Raw genomic sequence first — 15,984 nt, forward strand, 5'->3', positions numbered from 1 at the left:
TAACCACAGACCTCTCCTCTCCTCTCCTCATTAAGGAGTGAGATTGTTTAACAGGCTGAGACATTCCAGTAGAGCAGAGGTCCAGAATTTCTGGAATTACCAGCTGTGAGCCATTCATGATGACTTCACGGATCAAAGCTAGTTTGGAAGTTCAAAGAGTCAAGAATTCTTTCTGACATATGGCCTGGAGGTTCTCGGGTTGGGAGTGTGGCTACTCAATGCACCTTCCACACCTATCTAATGGCCCTGTTAAGGGAATCCGCCCCCTGACTCAAGGTTCTTGAGTGAAATAGAGAAGACCATTCTGATGTGTGAGTGAGCCTAATCTATTCATATACAAGTGCTCCCGGAATAATGCAAAATATTTTGGTGTGGAATAGGGGATTAGTGGACTTCCTCACCTGAAAACCCATCCAGTTTCAGTGTGTACAAAAAAAAAATTAGAAATGAGGTCATAACTGAGGTTCATGATAAGATTTGTTGGGTCAGACAAAGAATAGGAAGTACACTTTGCAGATGAATGTCATGGCTATATTAGGATGATGAATACATAAGATTCAGAATATTTATTTTGTGGTTGCTATGGCTAAGGGGATCAGATCTACTTGGCCAGCAGAGCAGCAGAATGACATTGCTTTTAAATTCCCACTGCCTTTAAATTAGACTGCCTTGATCCCATTCAGCTCTGCTAAGCTGCAGAACTGTCTGGGTTCTGTTCAGGAGATTAAAGGGCTAGAGATTCAAGTATGTTTGAATGCTGAATTTTATCTCAACCTGCTTTATTGCTGCCTTCTGTACTTTAATTCAAGGCAATTCCCTCAACTCTATTATCTCATTTGGCATAATGCTATAGAACCTGTAATTTTTGTTGTTGTTAAGTTGTGTCCAACTCTCCATGACCCCATTTGAGGGTTTTCTTGGCAAAGATACTGGAGTGGTTGCCATTTCCTTCTCCAGCTCATTTTATAGATAAGGACACTGAGGCAAACAGAATTATTACATGACTTGCCCAGGATCACACAGCTAGTAAGTGTCTGAGGTCACATTTGAACTCAGGTCTTCCTGATTCCTTGCTCTGCCCACAATGCCACCTAGCAGCCTGAGCACCTATAATAGTCCTTGCCATTTCACTGTTTTGCTGCATCTCCTATATTAAATTAAAACACTAAGAGCCGTGTATTTTGGACCAACTACAATAATTAGATTGTGAGCTCCTTGAGGGCAGGGACAATCTTTTGCTTCTTTTTGCATCCCCAGTGCTTAGCCTAGTGCCTGACACATTGCAGATGCTTAATGAGTGTTTGTTGACTGACTAATGAGTCTAGCAGGTACAAAATGAGATCCTAGAAATTAACGAAAGTAGATTACTCTTACATTTGTGCTCAGTCCAAAAAATGGGAAGAATGGAAGGAGATGTAGCCATATGCTCTATGAACTATGGGCTCTCATTGGCCAATCCTCTCCTTAGATACTTGGATGACTTTATACAGAGTAAAAGAAGAATCAGAACAACTTACATAATGACAACAACATTGTGAAGAAAAACAACTTTAAAAGACAAGAACTCTTTCATCGCAATTATCAATCATCCTGAGGGTCTATTGTGTTACCTCCGCGCTTCACCGTGCTTATTTGTTACGACATTTTTTGTTTAGTTAAATGATTAATGACCAAGTAAGAGGCACATCGAAACTTGTAGTGTTTAACGCATGGAAGAGAACTGAGGGGAACACAAAAGGAAGTGGACAAGCAGGACAGCTTTGAAAGTGTCTTGTTGAATTTCTCACATACTTTATTTTTTAAAAAACAAGCTATGTGACATAGAGGTTTCATGTACAGTCCCTTTTCCTATTATGTTCTACTTTGCATATGGAAATGCTCATTTGGGGCATTTTCCGAATTAAAAAACAAAACCAAACCCAGCCTCTATGAAGCTGCTTCTCCCCTCTGCAGTACAGCGAGTGGGATGTTGCATGCGTCGTCCGGGTCTGTTGTTTGGTTTAGCTAAACTGCTTTTACTCTTTCCCCCCACCCCCATTCTTATAAAAGACAGTGCTACCCGGGTAGTGGATGGGACGGTAAAAACAAGCAAAAAGATGGGCAATTTAAGAAAAACAGCCCAGCACGTGTGCGGGAGTCACGACTTTCTCTAGGACTGGCGGGGGGGGGGGCAGTCAGGGGACTAGCATTTATGAAGCCCCTACTAGGAGCCAGGAGCTGTGCAGTCACCGGGGCTGCTTCATCTTGGTGCCTTCCCTCTTAGATGATCTCCAGTTCATTGTGCATGTTTTCTGGCTGTGCATCATCCTTCGCTTGTCTCTCCCAGAGTTTGTTTTGCCTTTCTCTGCATCCTCAGCCCTAGCGCAGTACCTGGCATCTAGCAGATGTCTAATTAGTGTTTGACTGACAGTGCCTGGCACATAGTAAGGTGCTTAATGAAAACTTGGAAAAAACAGTCACTACCCTTCGAAAGAAGGAGACAAACTGCAAACTGCTGCGTACGAATACGGTGTACACAGGAGGATAAAGTGGAAATCCCCGGCTAGGAAATTCAGGAATAGCTGGAAAGGCACCTCCGAGAGGGGGCGGAGTCAGGGGCGGGGCCTCCGGCGGAGAGGGGCGGGGCTCCGAGGGCAACGCGCGAGCTCGAGAGCCGTTGCCGGGCCCCTCCTCCCTCCCTCCCGGCCGCCACGTCAGGCCACGTCCCCGCGCATGCGCAGGCCGGCCCGCACGGCGGCGGTTTCCGGGCTGTGCGACTGCGGGCGGGCGGACGGAGTGGTTGGGGGCTGGGTCCGGAGTTCAAGGGCTAGGCCTGGGAGTTGGGGGGCAGGTCGGGGGTAGGGGTTCTGGGGAAGGCCTGGGAGGGACCTCGTCCTCCCGGAGCGAGCGGCAAGATGAATTTCTTTCGCGGGGTGATGGGGGGTCAGAGCACCGGACCCCAGCCCTCGGGGGCCGAGACGGTGAGAGAGAGAGAGAGGAGCAGCCGGGGAGGGGGACGGGCCGCGGGGGGAGGGAGGAAGGGGAGGGGATGCGGCCCCCAGCTGCGCCGGCGGCCCACGGCTGCGCCGACCGCCCCGCGGGCCCCAGGAGGAGGGCGGAAGGCAGGGGCAGGGGTGGGGGCGGGGCGGGGGTCGGAGCCCAGCTGTCCAGCCGAGCGCCCCGGGGGGGTCCGCTCTGGGGGGCGGGGAGGGTCGGTGCCTCGGGAGCCTGTCCCCTTGTGCCGGGTATCCCTCGGGCTGGCGCCGCCAGTCTCTGGTCCGGCCTCCCTGCCCTGCCTCTCCCCTCCCTCCCCCTGGGGTCTGGGGGCGCCCGGCGGCCCTTCTCTACCGTGTCTAAAATAGGTGTGCATGGAGATGTAGAAGTGTGATATTTATATACACGCGTTCATGTTATCCACTCTGAATCCTTTCAGAGTCATGTGAAGTGCAGAAAATACACCAGAAACCAAGTGTATGCTGTCTGTGCGCTTATGCCCGTGCAATCTATGACACATGTATGTGGTCACATATATACGTATGGTTTTATGTATGTGTGTACATATATAGCATGCATTTTATGTATTACATGTCTATACAGCTTATATGCAGTTAACACAATGTGTAACGGACCTATGTGCATAGATACCTATGTACATGCAGTTTATGTGATTTATATGTACTATCTAATATGTATTATCTATTCAGCCTATATGTAACACATATTTAACTTGCATACACACAATATGGGGTTTATAGCATAGGTTATATATAATGTGTATGTGTAATACATATAATATGTATTATGTATATGTGTGTATTATATATGTACATATATATGTATACACAAAGTTATCTCCTCCTTGTGTGACCCATTTGGGCAAGTCACTTAATCTCTGCTTCAGTTTTCTCATCTGTAAAGTGGGGATAATAGTATCAGTTATCTTTCAGTGGTGTTGTGAGGATCTCAATATAATATTTGTAAACTTTGCAAACCTTAAGCCACCCTCTATGTAGTAACTTATCAAAATATGACAAGTTCTGGGATTGGAGAGGGAGGCATGATGTGCACTCTTGGTTAAGAAATCCTGGTCTACAGGCTTGCTCTCTGTTTAATTTCAAGCCCTTCATATCCTGGCCCAATGTACTTCTCTTGCCTTGGCTTCCAAGAGTAGCATGGCAAACTCTACTGGCCTTCTTGCTTTCTTGTTTTGTTTTTTAATGAACTTGATGGAACATCTACAAATTATTCAGTAAGCATTTATTAATTGCCTACTATGTGTCAGTCACAGTGCTAAGTAATCATTGGGGATATAAAGGCAAAAGACAAGTCCCTCCTCTCCAAGTGCTTGCAGTTTCGTGGCACAGACACAAGACAAACGCATAGGAAAATTTTAGTATACGAAAGAAGATAATGTGGATTTTGATTCTGTATCACTTTTTTCTCTATTCTTTTTTTATAAAATTTTACTTTTTTCAGTTAATGAGCATTTAAAAATGTTTCTAATTGATGTTTTTGTTTTTTTAATCTCATCATAGTTTGGCCCATTATCTTTACCCCTCTCCTCATAGAACTATCCCGTATAACAGATGGTATTTTTTTGAAAACAGAAAAAGAAGAGGAAGAAATCTGTACAGTTTATCAATACTTTGAAAAAGTCCAAAAACATGCTCAGTGTATGATAACCTGTGGACACCCTTCCCCTCTCACACACCTCCACACAGGGGTGGGTTTGGAGGGTTCTCTCATTTCTTCTTTCGAGTCCTGCTTGATCTTCATTTTGAAATCTGCTAATCACTTTTTAGAGAAATAGGATTATATTTCTCTGTCTCTTTTTGAAATTCCTTCTGCTTTCCAATGTTTTAGAATGTTTCATTGCTGCTCTTTTTTTTTTTACTTTGCTATCCTGTCTTCTTTCATGACTTCACACACACACACACACCCCCCCTCCTCTCTTATAAAGATAAAAGCCTCCACTTTAGTAAGTATAATCAAGGGAAACAATTTCGTAATCTTATTCTTCAGCCCATCACCTCTCTGCTAAGAGGTGGGAAGCATGTTTTGCTCTTAAACTTGGGGAGTTGTGATTGGTTGGAGTTCTGAAGTCTTTCCAAGTTGTTTTTCTTCACCGTGTTGTCATTGTATAAATGGTTCTGGTGCTGTTCTGTTCTTTGCTGCACCCATTCACACAAGCCTTAGAGGTTTCCCTGAATCTGGCCCTTCTGTAATTTCTTAGAGTAAAATAATATTCCATTATATTAAAATAGTTTGTTCATCCGTTCCCCAGTTTATGAGCTTCCGCTTTGTTTCCATTTCTTTACTACAACAAAAGAGTGCTGGTGCTAATAAATTTGTGCAGAGAGGTGTCAGAATTTAAGGGAAAAAATGCTGCTATTAATATATTTGTATGTACGGATGGCAGAGTTTAAGAGTTGGGAGGACTTGAATGGGCATCTAGTCTAGGCCAACCACTACACCAAGGAATTCCCATCAGTCCCAACTCAGAGTCTTCTAGCTGTGTGTGACCCTGGGCAAGTCACTTTACTTGTCTGCCTCAGTTTTCTTAACTGTAAAATGGAGATCATAATGACACCTGTCTCACAGGGTTATCGTGAGGATCAAGTGAGATAATATTTGTCAGCCCTCAGTGCAGTGCCTGGAGCTTATAGCTGCTCATTCCCTTCCTTTCCCCTGTAAAATACAGGGGGCCATGCAGCCTCTGCTTCCATCCCTCCAAGGAGGCAGAGCTTACTGTGTCTCATGATCCACTTTTGGATCATGAACATTATTTTCTGACATCAAGCCTAATTTTGTCTTTTTGTAACTTACACCTAGTGGTCCCTTTTTTTCCCCTGGTGCCAGACACAGCAAATTTAATCCCTCTTCCCCGTGATAGCCCTTCAGATACTTGAAGACAGCTAGCCTCTGCACTGAGTCTTCTCCAAGATAAGGATGTGCTTTTCCATCCTCGTATGATAGAGACTCACGATCCTTCCCTGGTCACTCTCGTTTGTCAGTGTCCTTAAACTGGCACGCAGAAGTGACCACAGTCCTGCAGATGAGATCTGACGAGCACAGTATAGTGAGATTGTTACTTCCCTGTGCTGGGAAGCTCTGCCTCTCTTAATGCAGCCCAAGATCACATCATCCTTTTTGGCTACCACATCGTGTCATACACTCGTGTTGAGCTTGTAGTTCAGAAAACCCTCAACTTTTCCTGAACAGCTGCTTTCTATCCAGGCCTCCCCGATTTGTGATTGTGAAGTTGTTCTTTTGGTACCCGAGTGGGAGACTTTACATTTGTAAATCTCTGTTGAATTTCTTGTAATGAGAATGGGCTCTGTGTTCTAGCAAGGGTTGTCCATCCACAGCCTGAGGGCCAGCCCCTGTTTTTGCGCACCCTAAGATAGGTTAAATAAATTTCTATTGTATTTAAAAATGTAAAAAACATTCTCTCCAGGCTGCAACTGGAGGACAATTAGCTGATCCTTTTGGATCCTGACTCTTCATCTGGGTATTGGCTATTCCTCCCACTTTTTGTCACATAGACCTTTATCCAAGTCATTGATGAAAGGTCAGACAGAGCTAAATGGATCCCTGTGGTACTACACTGGAGACCTGGTATGTTGCTGTTTGAAACATTCGCAGACACTTTTTGAGTCTGGCCATCCAATCAGTTCTGAATCCATCTTGTATTATTTACTAACCCTAAGCCATGTCTGTACATATTTTCTAAAGAAAAATAGGAAATACTTCATTAAGACCTTTGTTTAAGCCTAGATAAGCTCTATTTACAGCATTCCTGTAATCTGTTAGTTTAGTAATCCTGTGAAAAACTGGAAATGAGGTTCACCTGGCATAACCTGTTCTTTTTTTTTTCTTTCTTTCTGATTATCCTTTTTATTTCCAGTTCTGGTTTTGCTGTGATTTCTTTTTAAAAAAAATATTTTTTCCGATTCCATGTAAAAACAATTTTTAACATTTTGAAAAAAATTCTGAGAAATTTTCTCTCTCCCCTTCCCCCTTATTGAGAAGACAAGCAGTTTTATATGTTATACATGTGTAATAATGCAAAACATTTCCGTATTAGTCATGTTGTGAAATAAAACAGACCAAAAAAATCCCAGGAAAAATAAAATTTAAAAAATCGTTCAGTCTGCAGTCAGAATTCATGAGTTCCTTCTCTGGAGGTGGATCACGAGTGCCCCTGGTTGTTGTAAATGATCGTGTTGCTGAGTAGCTCGCTTATCCCAGTTGATCATACAACATTGCTGTTGCTGTGCGCAGTGATCTCTTGGTTCTCACTTCACTTCACCTCGGTTCTGGCCGTATTTTTCTGAAACCCTTCCCCCTCATCATTATTTTAGCACGGTATTTTTCCATCACAGTCCTCTGCCACAGCTTCTTCAGCCAGTTGATGGGCCTCCCCTCGATTTCCAATTCTTTGCCACCACTGAGAGAGCTGCCATCAGCAGTTTTGTACATACAGGTTCTTTCCCTTTTTCTTTGATCTCTTTGGGATACAGACCTAGTAGTGGTATTGCTGGGTCAAAGGGTGTGGTGTAACCTGTTGTCGGTGAAGCCAGGCCTGGGTCTTTGTAATCCCTCCTCTTTCTAGATGTTAGCCAATCGTTTCTTTTTAATGATGAGTTCTAGAATTGAGCTAGGCATTGCAGTTAAACTCAGTCTTGTAGGGTTATTTTTTCTTTTTAAAAAAATTCTGTACTTAACCAGCACCAAATAAGATGAACATTTCCATATGTAAAGCAGAAAAGAAAAAGAGAATGAACAGTACCTGAAACTATGAACCTGTATTGTGAATGGCTTGCTTTTCTTTTTGCCACATGCCTTTCTCTAAGCATATCCAGCATATCTCCAAACGGGTTCAGTTTGTACTTCTCACTGACCCTCAGTTCCATTCTGAAATAAATGTTTTTAAATGCTTCAGGCCCTCTTTTACCAAGTGTTTTGGTGTTCTCATTGTTGCCCGCTGGGGCACCTTCCCCCTCCCCTAGCCCCCATCTGAAAGAAAGAAAAATAAAATCCTTGTGTCAGATATACGCGGTCAAGCAAAACCAATCTCCACTTTGGCCGTGTCTGAGAAGAGTCACCTTCTGTCAGTTGGTGCTCGGGGTTTCATCCCTGGGCCTTTGGAATCCCGGTAGATCATTCCATCGGCCAGAGGTTTTGCACCTTTCCAAGTTCTTGTTATTTACAGTATGTTACGGTGTCCGTTGTGCTTTGGTTTCTGCTCCCTTCATTTCCCTCCAGTTCGTACAAATCTTTCTAGGTTTCTCTGAAACGGTCCCTTTCCCCATTTCTTAGTTCTCAGCATTTCGTTACGTTTATATGCCATGATCTGATCAGCCATTCCCCAGGGTCTGGGCATCGCCTTTGTTTCCAGTTCTTTGCTGCTTCAGAAAGAACTGCTGTAAACATTTTTGTACATGTAAGTCCCTTTCCTCTTTCTTGAATCCTTTTGGAATGTAGGTCTAGCTGGTAGTGTATGTAAGGGTATGCCTTAGTGACTTAGGCTGTAGTCCTAAAGTCTACCAATTCATAGCTCTGATAACTGTGTATTAATGTGACTGTCTTTCTGTGTCCTCTCCAAAAACTGTTACTTTCCTTTTTTTTGTCATTTTTGGCAATCCAGTAGGTATGTGGTAGATTCTCAGAGTTGTAATTTGCAAGTGATTTGGAACATTTCTTCATATGACCATTTATAGCTTAAATCTTTTTGCGAACTATTTGTTCATATCTTAGCCTATAGTTTGTAAACCCTGTTTTCTTCCCTTTTTCAAAAATCAGGACGTGTGTCCATCTCCAGTCTTAACAGATCATCTGTTTTCTATGTTCTTTCAGAAATCACTGTTAGTAGCTCAGCAATTAAATGCACCAGTTCTTTCAGGACCCAAGAAGGGTTTTTGGGCCAGGTGGTTTGTATTAATCAAGGGCAGCTAGGAGCCCTTTTACTATCTCCTTACTTATCTCGTGTATCAACATCTGTTAGTAATTTTTGTCTGTCATTTTTAGTGTACAGGTCATTCTCTTTTCACAGAAAAACCTCAACAGTTTAGTAGCTCTGCCTTCTCCACTATAAGCAAGTTTTTTTCATCTTTGCTCCTTTTTCTCCCAATATAGCTTACCCCTGTTTTATTGTCTTTATTTCTGTCACAAACCTCCATTCATTCTGAGCTTTAGATTTCAGAACTCTTTTTGCAGGACTGTCACACTCATGTTCATCGTTTGTTATTTTGACATTGTGTCCTTCTGTACATTTCTTTTTAATATTGTAAGTTGCTTTATGAGTTCCTTGTGTATACATATCAGTCTCTTCAAACAAATTCTGTCCTTCCTCAGTGTTGAAATTGTTTATCTTTGTGTCATCATTTCCCATCCATCCATGAGCTTACTTCCTTTGAAGCATTTTAATTAGCACATGGAATCCTATCTGTATTTCTTCTGAAGCAAAAATATGCTTTCCTAGAATCTCTGGTACAAATCAAATTCTGCCTACTGTAGCTTCCTTTTCCTCTTGCTTTGATTACTTTGGGTGAACAGACATACCTAGTAGTGGAATTGCTAACTCAAAGGATCACAGTTTAGTGATGTTTTGGGGGTGGTTTCAGATTGCTTTTCAGAATGGTTGGATCACTTAACAGCTCCACCAGCAATGTATTAATGTGCTTCTCCTCTCACAACTCTTCAGCAATTGGCATTTTCCTTTTTATGTCATCTTTGCCGTTCTAATAGGGTGCAATGGAATTTTAGAGTTGTTTTACTCGGTTTCTCTTATTCATTGGTTATTCATAGCTTGATAGCTCTCTTTTGAGAACTTCCTGTTATCTTTTGACTTTTTAATCTTTTGTGAAAAAATGGTTCTTACGTATTATGTTAATTTCCTATGTGTTTTGGATAGCTGACCTTTATCAGAGAAATTTTGCTGCAAAGATTTTTCCAACCCAGTTAACTGTGAACCTTCTAATTTTATTTTACTGCATTGTATCTGTTTGTGCAAAGGGTTTTTAATTTTATGTGATCAGAGTTGTCCATTTTATCTTCTGTGATCCTCTGTCTTTTATTTGGTTAAGAACTCTTTTTCTAGATATTTATGAAAGGTATTTCTTTCCCTGCTCCTTTGATTATGATATTTATTGTGGTCTGTGGTGTGAGTTACTGGCCTAAAACTCTAAATCTAAATTTGCCCTGTTGCCATTTTCTCAGCAATTTCTAGTGAATCCTTAGGTCCCTATTTAGAGTCTTTGATTTTATCGAACACTACTTTAGTAATCTTTCTTCCAGGTCTAGGGTTCTGCTGATGAACTTTGCTTCTCTTTATCCAGTACCAAATAGTTTTGATCATTTCTGTCTTGTAGTATAACTTGAGATCTCTTGATACCATGTCCTTTTCCCATCTTTTCCCTTAGATTCTTAACGTTTTGTTACTTAAGAGTTTGATTAATATGGGATTTCATCCATACATTAATTTAGGTAACAGTGTCATTTTTATTATGTTGGTGTAACCCATTTCAGAGTAATTGATAAAAATCTAATTACTTAAGTCTTTTATTTCTCCAGCTGCTTTTATAGTTGATTTCATTTAATTTCTTTGTTGATGTTTATAAGGTAGGTTCCAAGTATTTTATACTTTCTGTAGTTATTTTGAATGGTATTTCTTTTGTCCCTTCCTTATATTGCTATGGTTAGCATTTCTAGGTCTGCATCAAATAATAGTGGTTACAGTGACTATTCTTTCTTTATCCCTCATCTTAGGGACAGATAAGGCTAGCACTGCTTTTTAGATAGATACTGTTTACCATGTTAAGAAAGTAATGGTGTAGGGAGCGGACCTGTGATTTCATTGCTCTGGGGAATCCTAGTTAAGTCGTCTCCCTCTACCAATGTAAGGCAGTTCCTTCTCTGTAATTTTTCATTTTAATTAGAGAATTGCCTAGAGTACTGAGAGGTTGTGACTTGCCCAGGCCTACAGTCAGGAATGCCCTTTCCCTAGGCTTCTGATAGGCTTTTCATGCAGTCCTGGACTGGATGTAAGAGTTTCTTTTTGTTTTTCTTCAGTTATTTTTTTGTTGTTGTATCTATTACCTTTTTTTGCATATTGGCTAGGACATATGTGGGCAAGCCTGGTTCTGCCATGTCTTTTCATATCACTGTCTTAGCTGGAAGCCCACTTTTTGTGTTCTTCACACAAACCGTTCCGTCCCTCATCTCTGTGCCTTTGCACAAGCATGGAATGAATGCACTTTCTGCTCTTCCTTTCCTCTCAAAATCTCTAATTATCTTCAAAACTTAGTTCAGACACCATGATTCCTTCCTCCCCTAACCTTGTGCTGGCTCCACATGCCAATTACCTTTCATTTACTCTTTAGTAGATATTTATTTCGTGCATACTTATCTCCTGTGTTAGAATGTAAGGTTCTTGAGGACAGGGTCTATTTGTATTTGTCACAGTGATATTCATGCAGTAAGTACGTAATCAATGTTTGGTTTCTTGATTTGAGAGGTCCCTATCTTCTGGTGTCTCCAGAATTTTGTATTGTGACTTTTTTTTTGTTTATCTGTGCCAAACTAGTGGCACAGATTCAGATCATACTAGCTGTGCAAACCTGGATCTGTTTCGTCACCTGTAAAATGACGGTGTGGAATTTGGTCTCCTCCAAAGAACCTTCCAGCTCTTAGTCTGTGATCCTGTGATGAAATTTCAGATAAAGGTCAGCTGATTCAAGTTGTTGCCACAGAATGTTAGCAACATATCAAAGACAAGAGTTCCTGGTCATATTGACACATATGAAATCCGAGGTCTAGACCAGAAAAATAAAAGGGCAAAGTAGCAGTACAATCCTTAGGCTTGGTTTTGTCACGAATCTAGATTTGGACCAGGCAGTTTTACACATCTCTTGATGCCTTAATTGATTTTATATGATTGTATTGACATTACATCTGAGAAGCAGACTTAAGTTTGTTGTTGTTGTTGTTGTTTTAATGTTTTGGCTTTAAAATAGATATCCCCATCACAGCTAGTGTAGATAGGATGGAGAGTGGTGAACTTTACCTCAGAGTTTGATTTTGTTCAGTCACATTAGGTAAGTCACTGAACCTCTCTCAGCCTCAGTTTCTTCATCTGTAAAATAGGGAAGATAATAGCACCGGCTTTATTATAAAGCTCTTGGTGTAAACCTTAAATGCTATGTAAATGCTATTAATAATAATTGTAAAAAAAATTGTGTGTGCCTTGTGTAGCTGTAGTGGATTCAGTTCACCCATTGTTATGTAAGCACCTGCTGTGCAGTAGGCCCTGTGCCAAAGCTCTAGGCAGCACTGTCCTAATGGAGCTTAAGGACCCAGGATGTAGAAAGCTGCACAGATTAGTTGTGTTCCAGGCGTTCTGTTCAGCACTGGCTTTTCATTGGAAGTGCTTGAAAGTCCAGTAGTTCACTAAAGGCCCTCTCGCAGGTTATAGTACGTTTTGCAGGATGAGTTCCTCATGATTGTAAGCCTGTGGTTTTTTGTTATTTGGAGTGTATTATCCCGAGATCTCTTATCTCTAGTGGCAGCCACCAGCTCTTGTAGGACCCCAAGGTTCTTGGTTCTTTAACTGGTTTCTGGACAGAGCTCAGTTTGGCCTGTGACCTTCCTGAGATACTTCCTTTTGGGATTCTTTCTGTCTTTGCCCTTTTATCTTAATAGATTTGAAAAGCTTTAATTTATTTCTTGAAGTGGGTGGATGGGTGTGTTTCTAATTATGTTTTTCAGGAAGTCCTATGATTTTTAAGTGACCTTTCCTTTTGACCTGTTTTCCAGGTCAGTTATTTTTGATATCAGATACCTTTACTTTTCCTACATTTCCAGGCTTTAGATTTTCTTTCATGTTATCTGCTGTCTCATGGAATCATTGGTTTCTGTTTGGTCTTCTAGTCTTCAGGGAGCCCATTTCTTGGGTAAGGTTCACTACTTTGTCTGCTAAGCAACATGCAGTTCTTTCTGCCAGAACTTTTATTTTTATCTCTTGCTTCATTTCTTCTAGGTGTTCATGCTGTCCTTGTGGAAAATCCCTTTTTCCCCCTTTGAGCCTCAGTAATTTTTGCTACTGGTCAGTGTTTGCTTTGATTTACTTGGCTTTGTGCCAGGGCCAGGCTCTGCCCCCTGCTGTGCTTTTGAAGGGGTGGTTGGCCCTGCTTTTGGTCTTGCCTTGGTTTGCCTCCTGGGTTCTTGCACTGACCTCCATCTCCTGGGGGGAGGGTGCCCCTGGATCTGAGGCTCAGAATGTCAGCACTTTAGGTTCCTTCCTGGCACATCAGGACCTTAGAACCCCTGGGCCTGGTTCTCCCAGTCTTAGCGTGATGGTCACTACTCCTGTTGCCCCCAGGGCTTCCAAGGGCCCCACCCTGGAGATTTACCCCTTTCCTACCATTGTGAGGATTTGGACTGACTTCTTCTGTAGTTCTGGGGTGGAAGAAGTCACAGGAATTTCTCATTGATTTCCTCATCAATTCTTCTGGTGTGAACTTTAGGGTTTGCTGGAGTATGTGTGAGGGGCCTAAGGCAGCCACCTCCCATTCTACCAGTTATTTTGTCTGGAAACTACCCTCAGCAGCAGCCCAATTTCTTCATTTCCCCATTGGTTTGCTAGCTTTTCTCAACCACACACTAGTTAGTGGGCCCACATTTAATAGACTGTCCACAACATGGCAGATGGGCTCACTTTCCCTTGCCTCATCCAGCAGCAGCCTCTTTATCTTTTGCCCAGTGGAGCCCCTGTGTTATTAGAAGGTAACTCCTGCTGTACACAGGAGGGATTTTATAAATAGTTGTTAAATGATTGAATAAATAATGCTCGTGGATCCCTGTCTGAAAGTGGCTGTAGAATGCAGGGCCAGTCTCCTCCTGTTGTGTCATTGATATAAAAAGGAGAGACAATAGTGAGATGTCTTCACGAAAAAAATAGGCTGTAGGAAGTAAAGAAGGAAATTGGGGAAGACAAAGAAGCTGAAGATCATGAAGTTATTATCCCTTCTCTCACACAGCTTACAGAGATCGGCAGGCACATGTGGGCTTGGCCAGAAATTGGGGGGCACTGAAATTCTGGAGCCAAAGAAGTTTCCTTTTGACTCTTTACCATGAGGGAGCCAAGGATAAGACAAGGGTTAACAATGTAAGATGCACATCTACCCCAGAAAGATTACATTAGGCTGGTAATGAATTCACTGGCTTTTTGCTTCATGAGAGGAAGAGGAGATGGAGAAGGGAAAGCTCTAGGAAAAAAAAATAAGGTGGGGGAAACCAAGTTGGTGTTTGATGCCTTATCAGTTCTTTCCCAGTGCCCCTTTCCTAAATTCCTTTGTTTCTTTATTTTGTTTAGTTGCCAAAGACTCCCAGGTGTTGGTCTCTAGGCCTGATATCTGCTGGACTGCTTTCTAGTTTTCATCAAATAGGGAGTTAACTTTTCTCATTTTATGTTTTCTGGTGTATTGGACACTGGGCTGCTGAATTCCATTGTTTCTGATTCTGCCTTGATAGACCTCTCTATTTTTGATCCTGTGTCTTGTAATGTTAAAGTAAAGTAAGTACTATGTTGTCCCTGGTCTGAATTGTTTTACTGGATCTGGAACTAGAAGTTTTTTCACCTTGAGTAAAAAGAATTGGAAAGGGACACGGGGGAGGGGCAGGGAAGGAGGAGAAAGACTCAGTGCTATCCTACCAGAAGAGGATTTATTCTGTCCCTGACCCTGCAGAGGTTACCAGTGAGATTTCCGAAAGTCTAGTCCTGAACTTTTCCATTTGCAGATTAAACAGTCATTTTTTTTTAAAATCATAATTTGTATCTGACCTTTTAACTAGTTTAATGCTGTGCCTTTTCCTTCATGACAGATACAGAAACTTTGTGACCGAGTAGCTTCGTCGACTCTTTTGGATGATCGAAGGGATGCTGTCCGTGCTCTCAAATCATTATCTAAGGTTTGTGACAGTTTGTTTTAAGGTATAACATTTAGGCTAATTATTCATTCTTTCTAATAATATCTTTATTTTATGGACAGAAATATCGTTTGGAAGTAGGCATCCAAGCTATGGAACATCTGATCCATGTTTTGCAGACAGACCGGTAAGTTTCTGTATCTTATAACTTTTACATTAATCAATAGAAATTGAAACATATACGTATATGTGTATGTGTAATTACAATTCCAGAAATTATTACTGTAAAATATCTACTTAATTTCTACTTTGTTAACAAATTAAAAGTTTAAAATTTTTTATAAGTTGTTAATGAAGTTGCATTTTAATGAACACAAAGTACTTCAATATAATTCTTCCAGTTTTCTTTTTATGTATTGCACTGGATACTCTTTGTAATAAAAATGTAAACTGTATTAGTGAAAAATAAGGTGTAAATTTGATTATCTCAGTAGTAGGGCAATGGGCTTATTTTCAATTTGTATAACCTAAACACAGGGTTTAATTATTTTTCTATACCTTTGATGTTGGAACATAGTAAGGTTTAGAACCTAAAACTTGTAAAAATTTCAATGTGATGTTTGCATTTTCTTATTTTCTTATGGACATTTATATAAAATTTTTCACTAAATCTGACATAGTTAATGAAGAAGAAAATTTAACATTTCAGTATGTGTAGAAAGCCTTTAGGAAAAGTAGTGTTTAACATAAGTTAATACTCTTATGTTCTGTGCACACCAAAACCTACAGAATCTTTGGTTTCAGCGAGGATCTTTTAGTAAGAAATAGTAGTTTACTCCTCACTTCTCAGTTTCAGATGTTGACAAATGTAAATCTCAAGAAATCTAAAGACATTATGGAATTAATCAAATCAAATTAGATATATGTAAAGTCTGTATTGAAAATAGATTTTATCTCATCAAAATTATCTGCATAAAATCCATAGAATGTTTATATAGTAAAACTTCATGAATTTATTTTTATTAACAAGATTCCTATAGGAACACACTAGATTTTTACTTAGATTAAAAGCTGAGC

At 40.9% G+C, this 15,984-nt stretch overlaps 1 protein-coding gene across 3 annotated transcripts in view; it reads left to right on the forward strand.

Annotated features, from left to right (window-relative positions):
• The first annotated feature begins 2,801 nt into the window (after window positions 1–2,801).
• Window positions 2,802–15,984, forward strand: part of USO1 (USO1 vesicle transport factor) — an 87,114-nt gene continuing 73,931 nt past the window's right edge. The window contains exons 1-3 of one of the 3 annotated variants that reach the window (XM_078148454.1): window positions 2,802–2,960; window positions 14,863–14,949; window positions 15,030–15,094. In XM_078148454.1, coding sequence (XP_078004580.1) covers window positions 2,895–2,960; window positions 14,863–14,949; window positions 15,030–15,094 — 218 coding nt within the window. In that variant the 5' untranslated portion in view covers window positions 2,802–2,894. The remainder of the gene's footprint in view (window positions 2,961–14,862; window positions 14,950–15,029; window positions 15,095–15,984) is intronic. The other 2 variants (XM_020988460.2, XM_020988461.2) reach the window with 2 other exon arrangements.

Source organism: Phascolarctos cinereus, unplaced genomic scaffold, assembly GCF_003287225.1.
Source record: "Phascolarctos cinereus isolate Bilbo 61053 unplaced genomic scaffold, phaCin_HiC Scaffold_9;HRSCAF=440, whole genome shotgun sequence".
NCBI lineage: Eukaryota > Metazoa > Chordata > Mammalia > Diprotodontia > Phascolarctidae > Phascolarctos > Phascolarctos cinereus.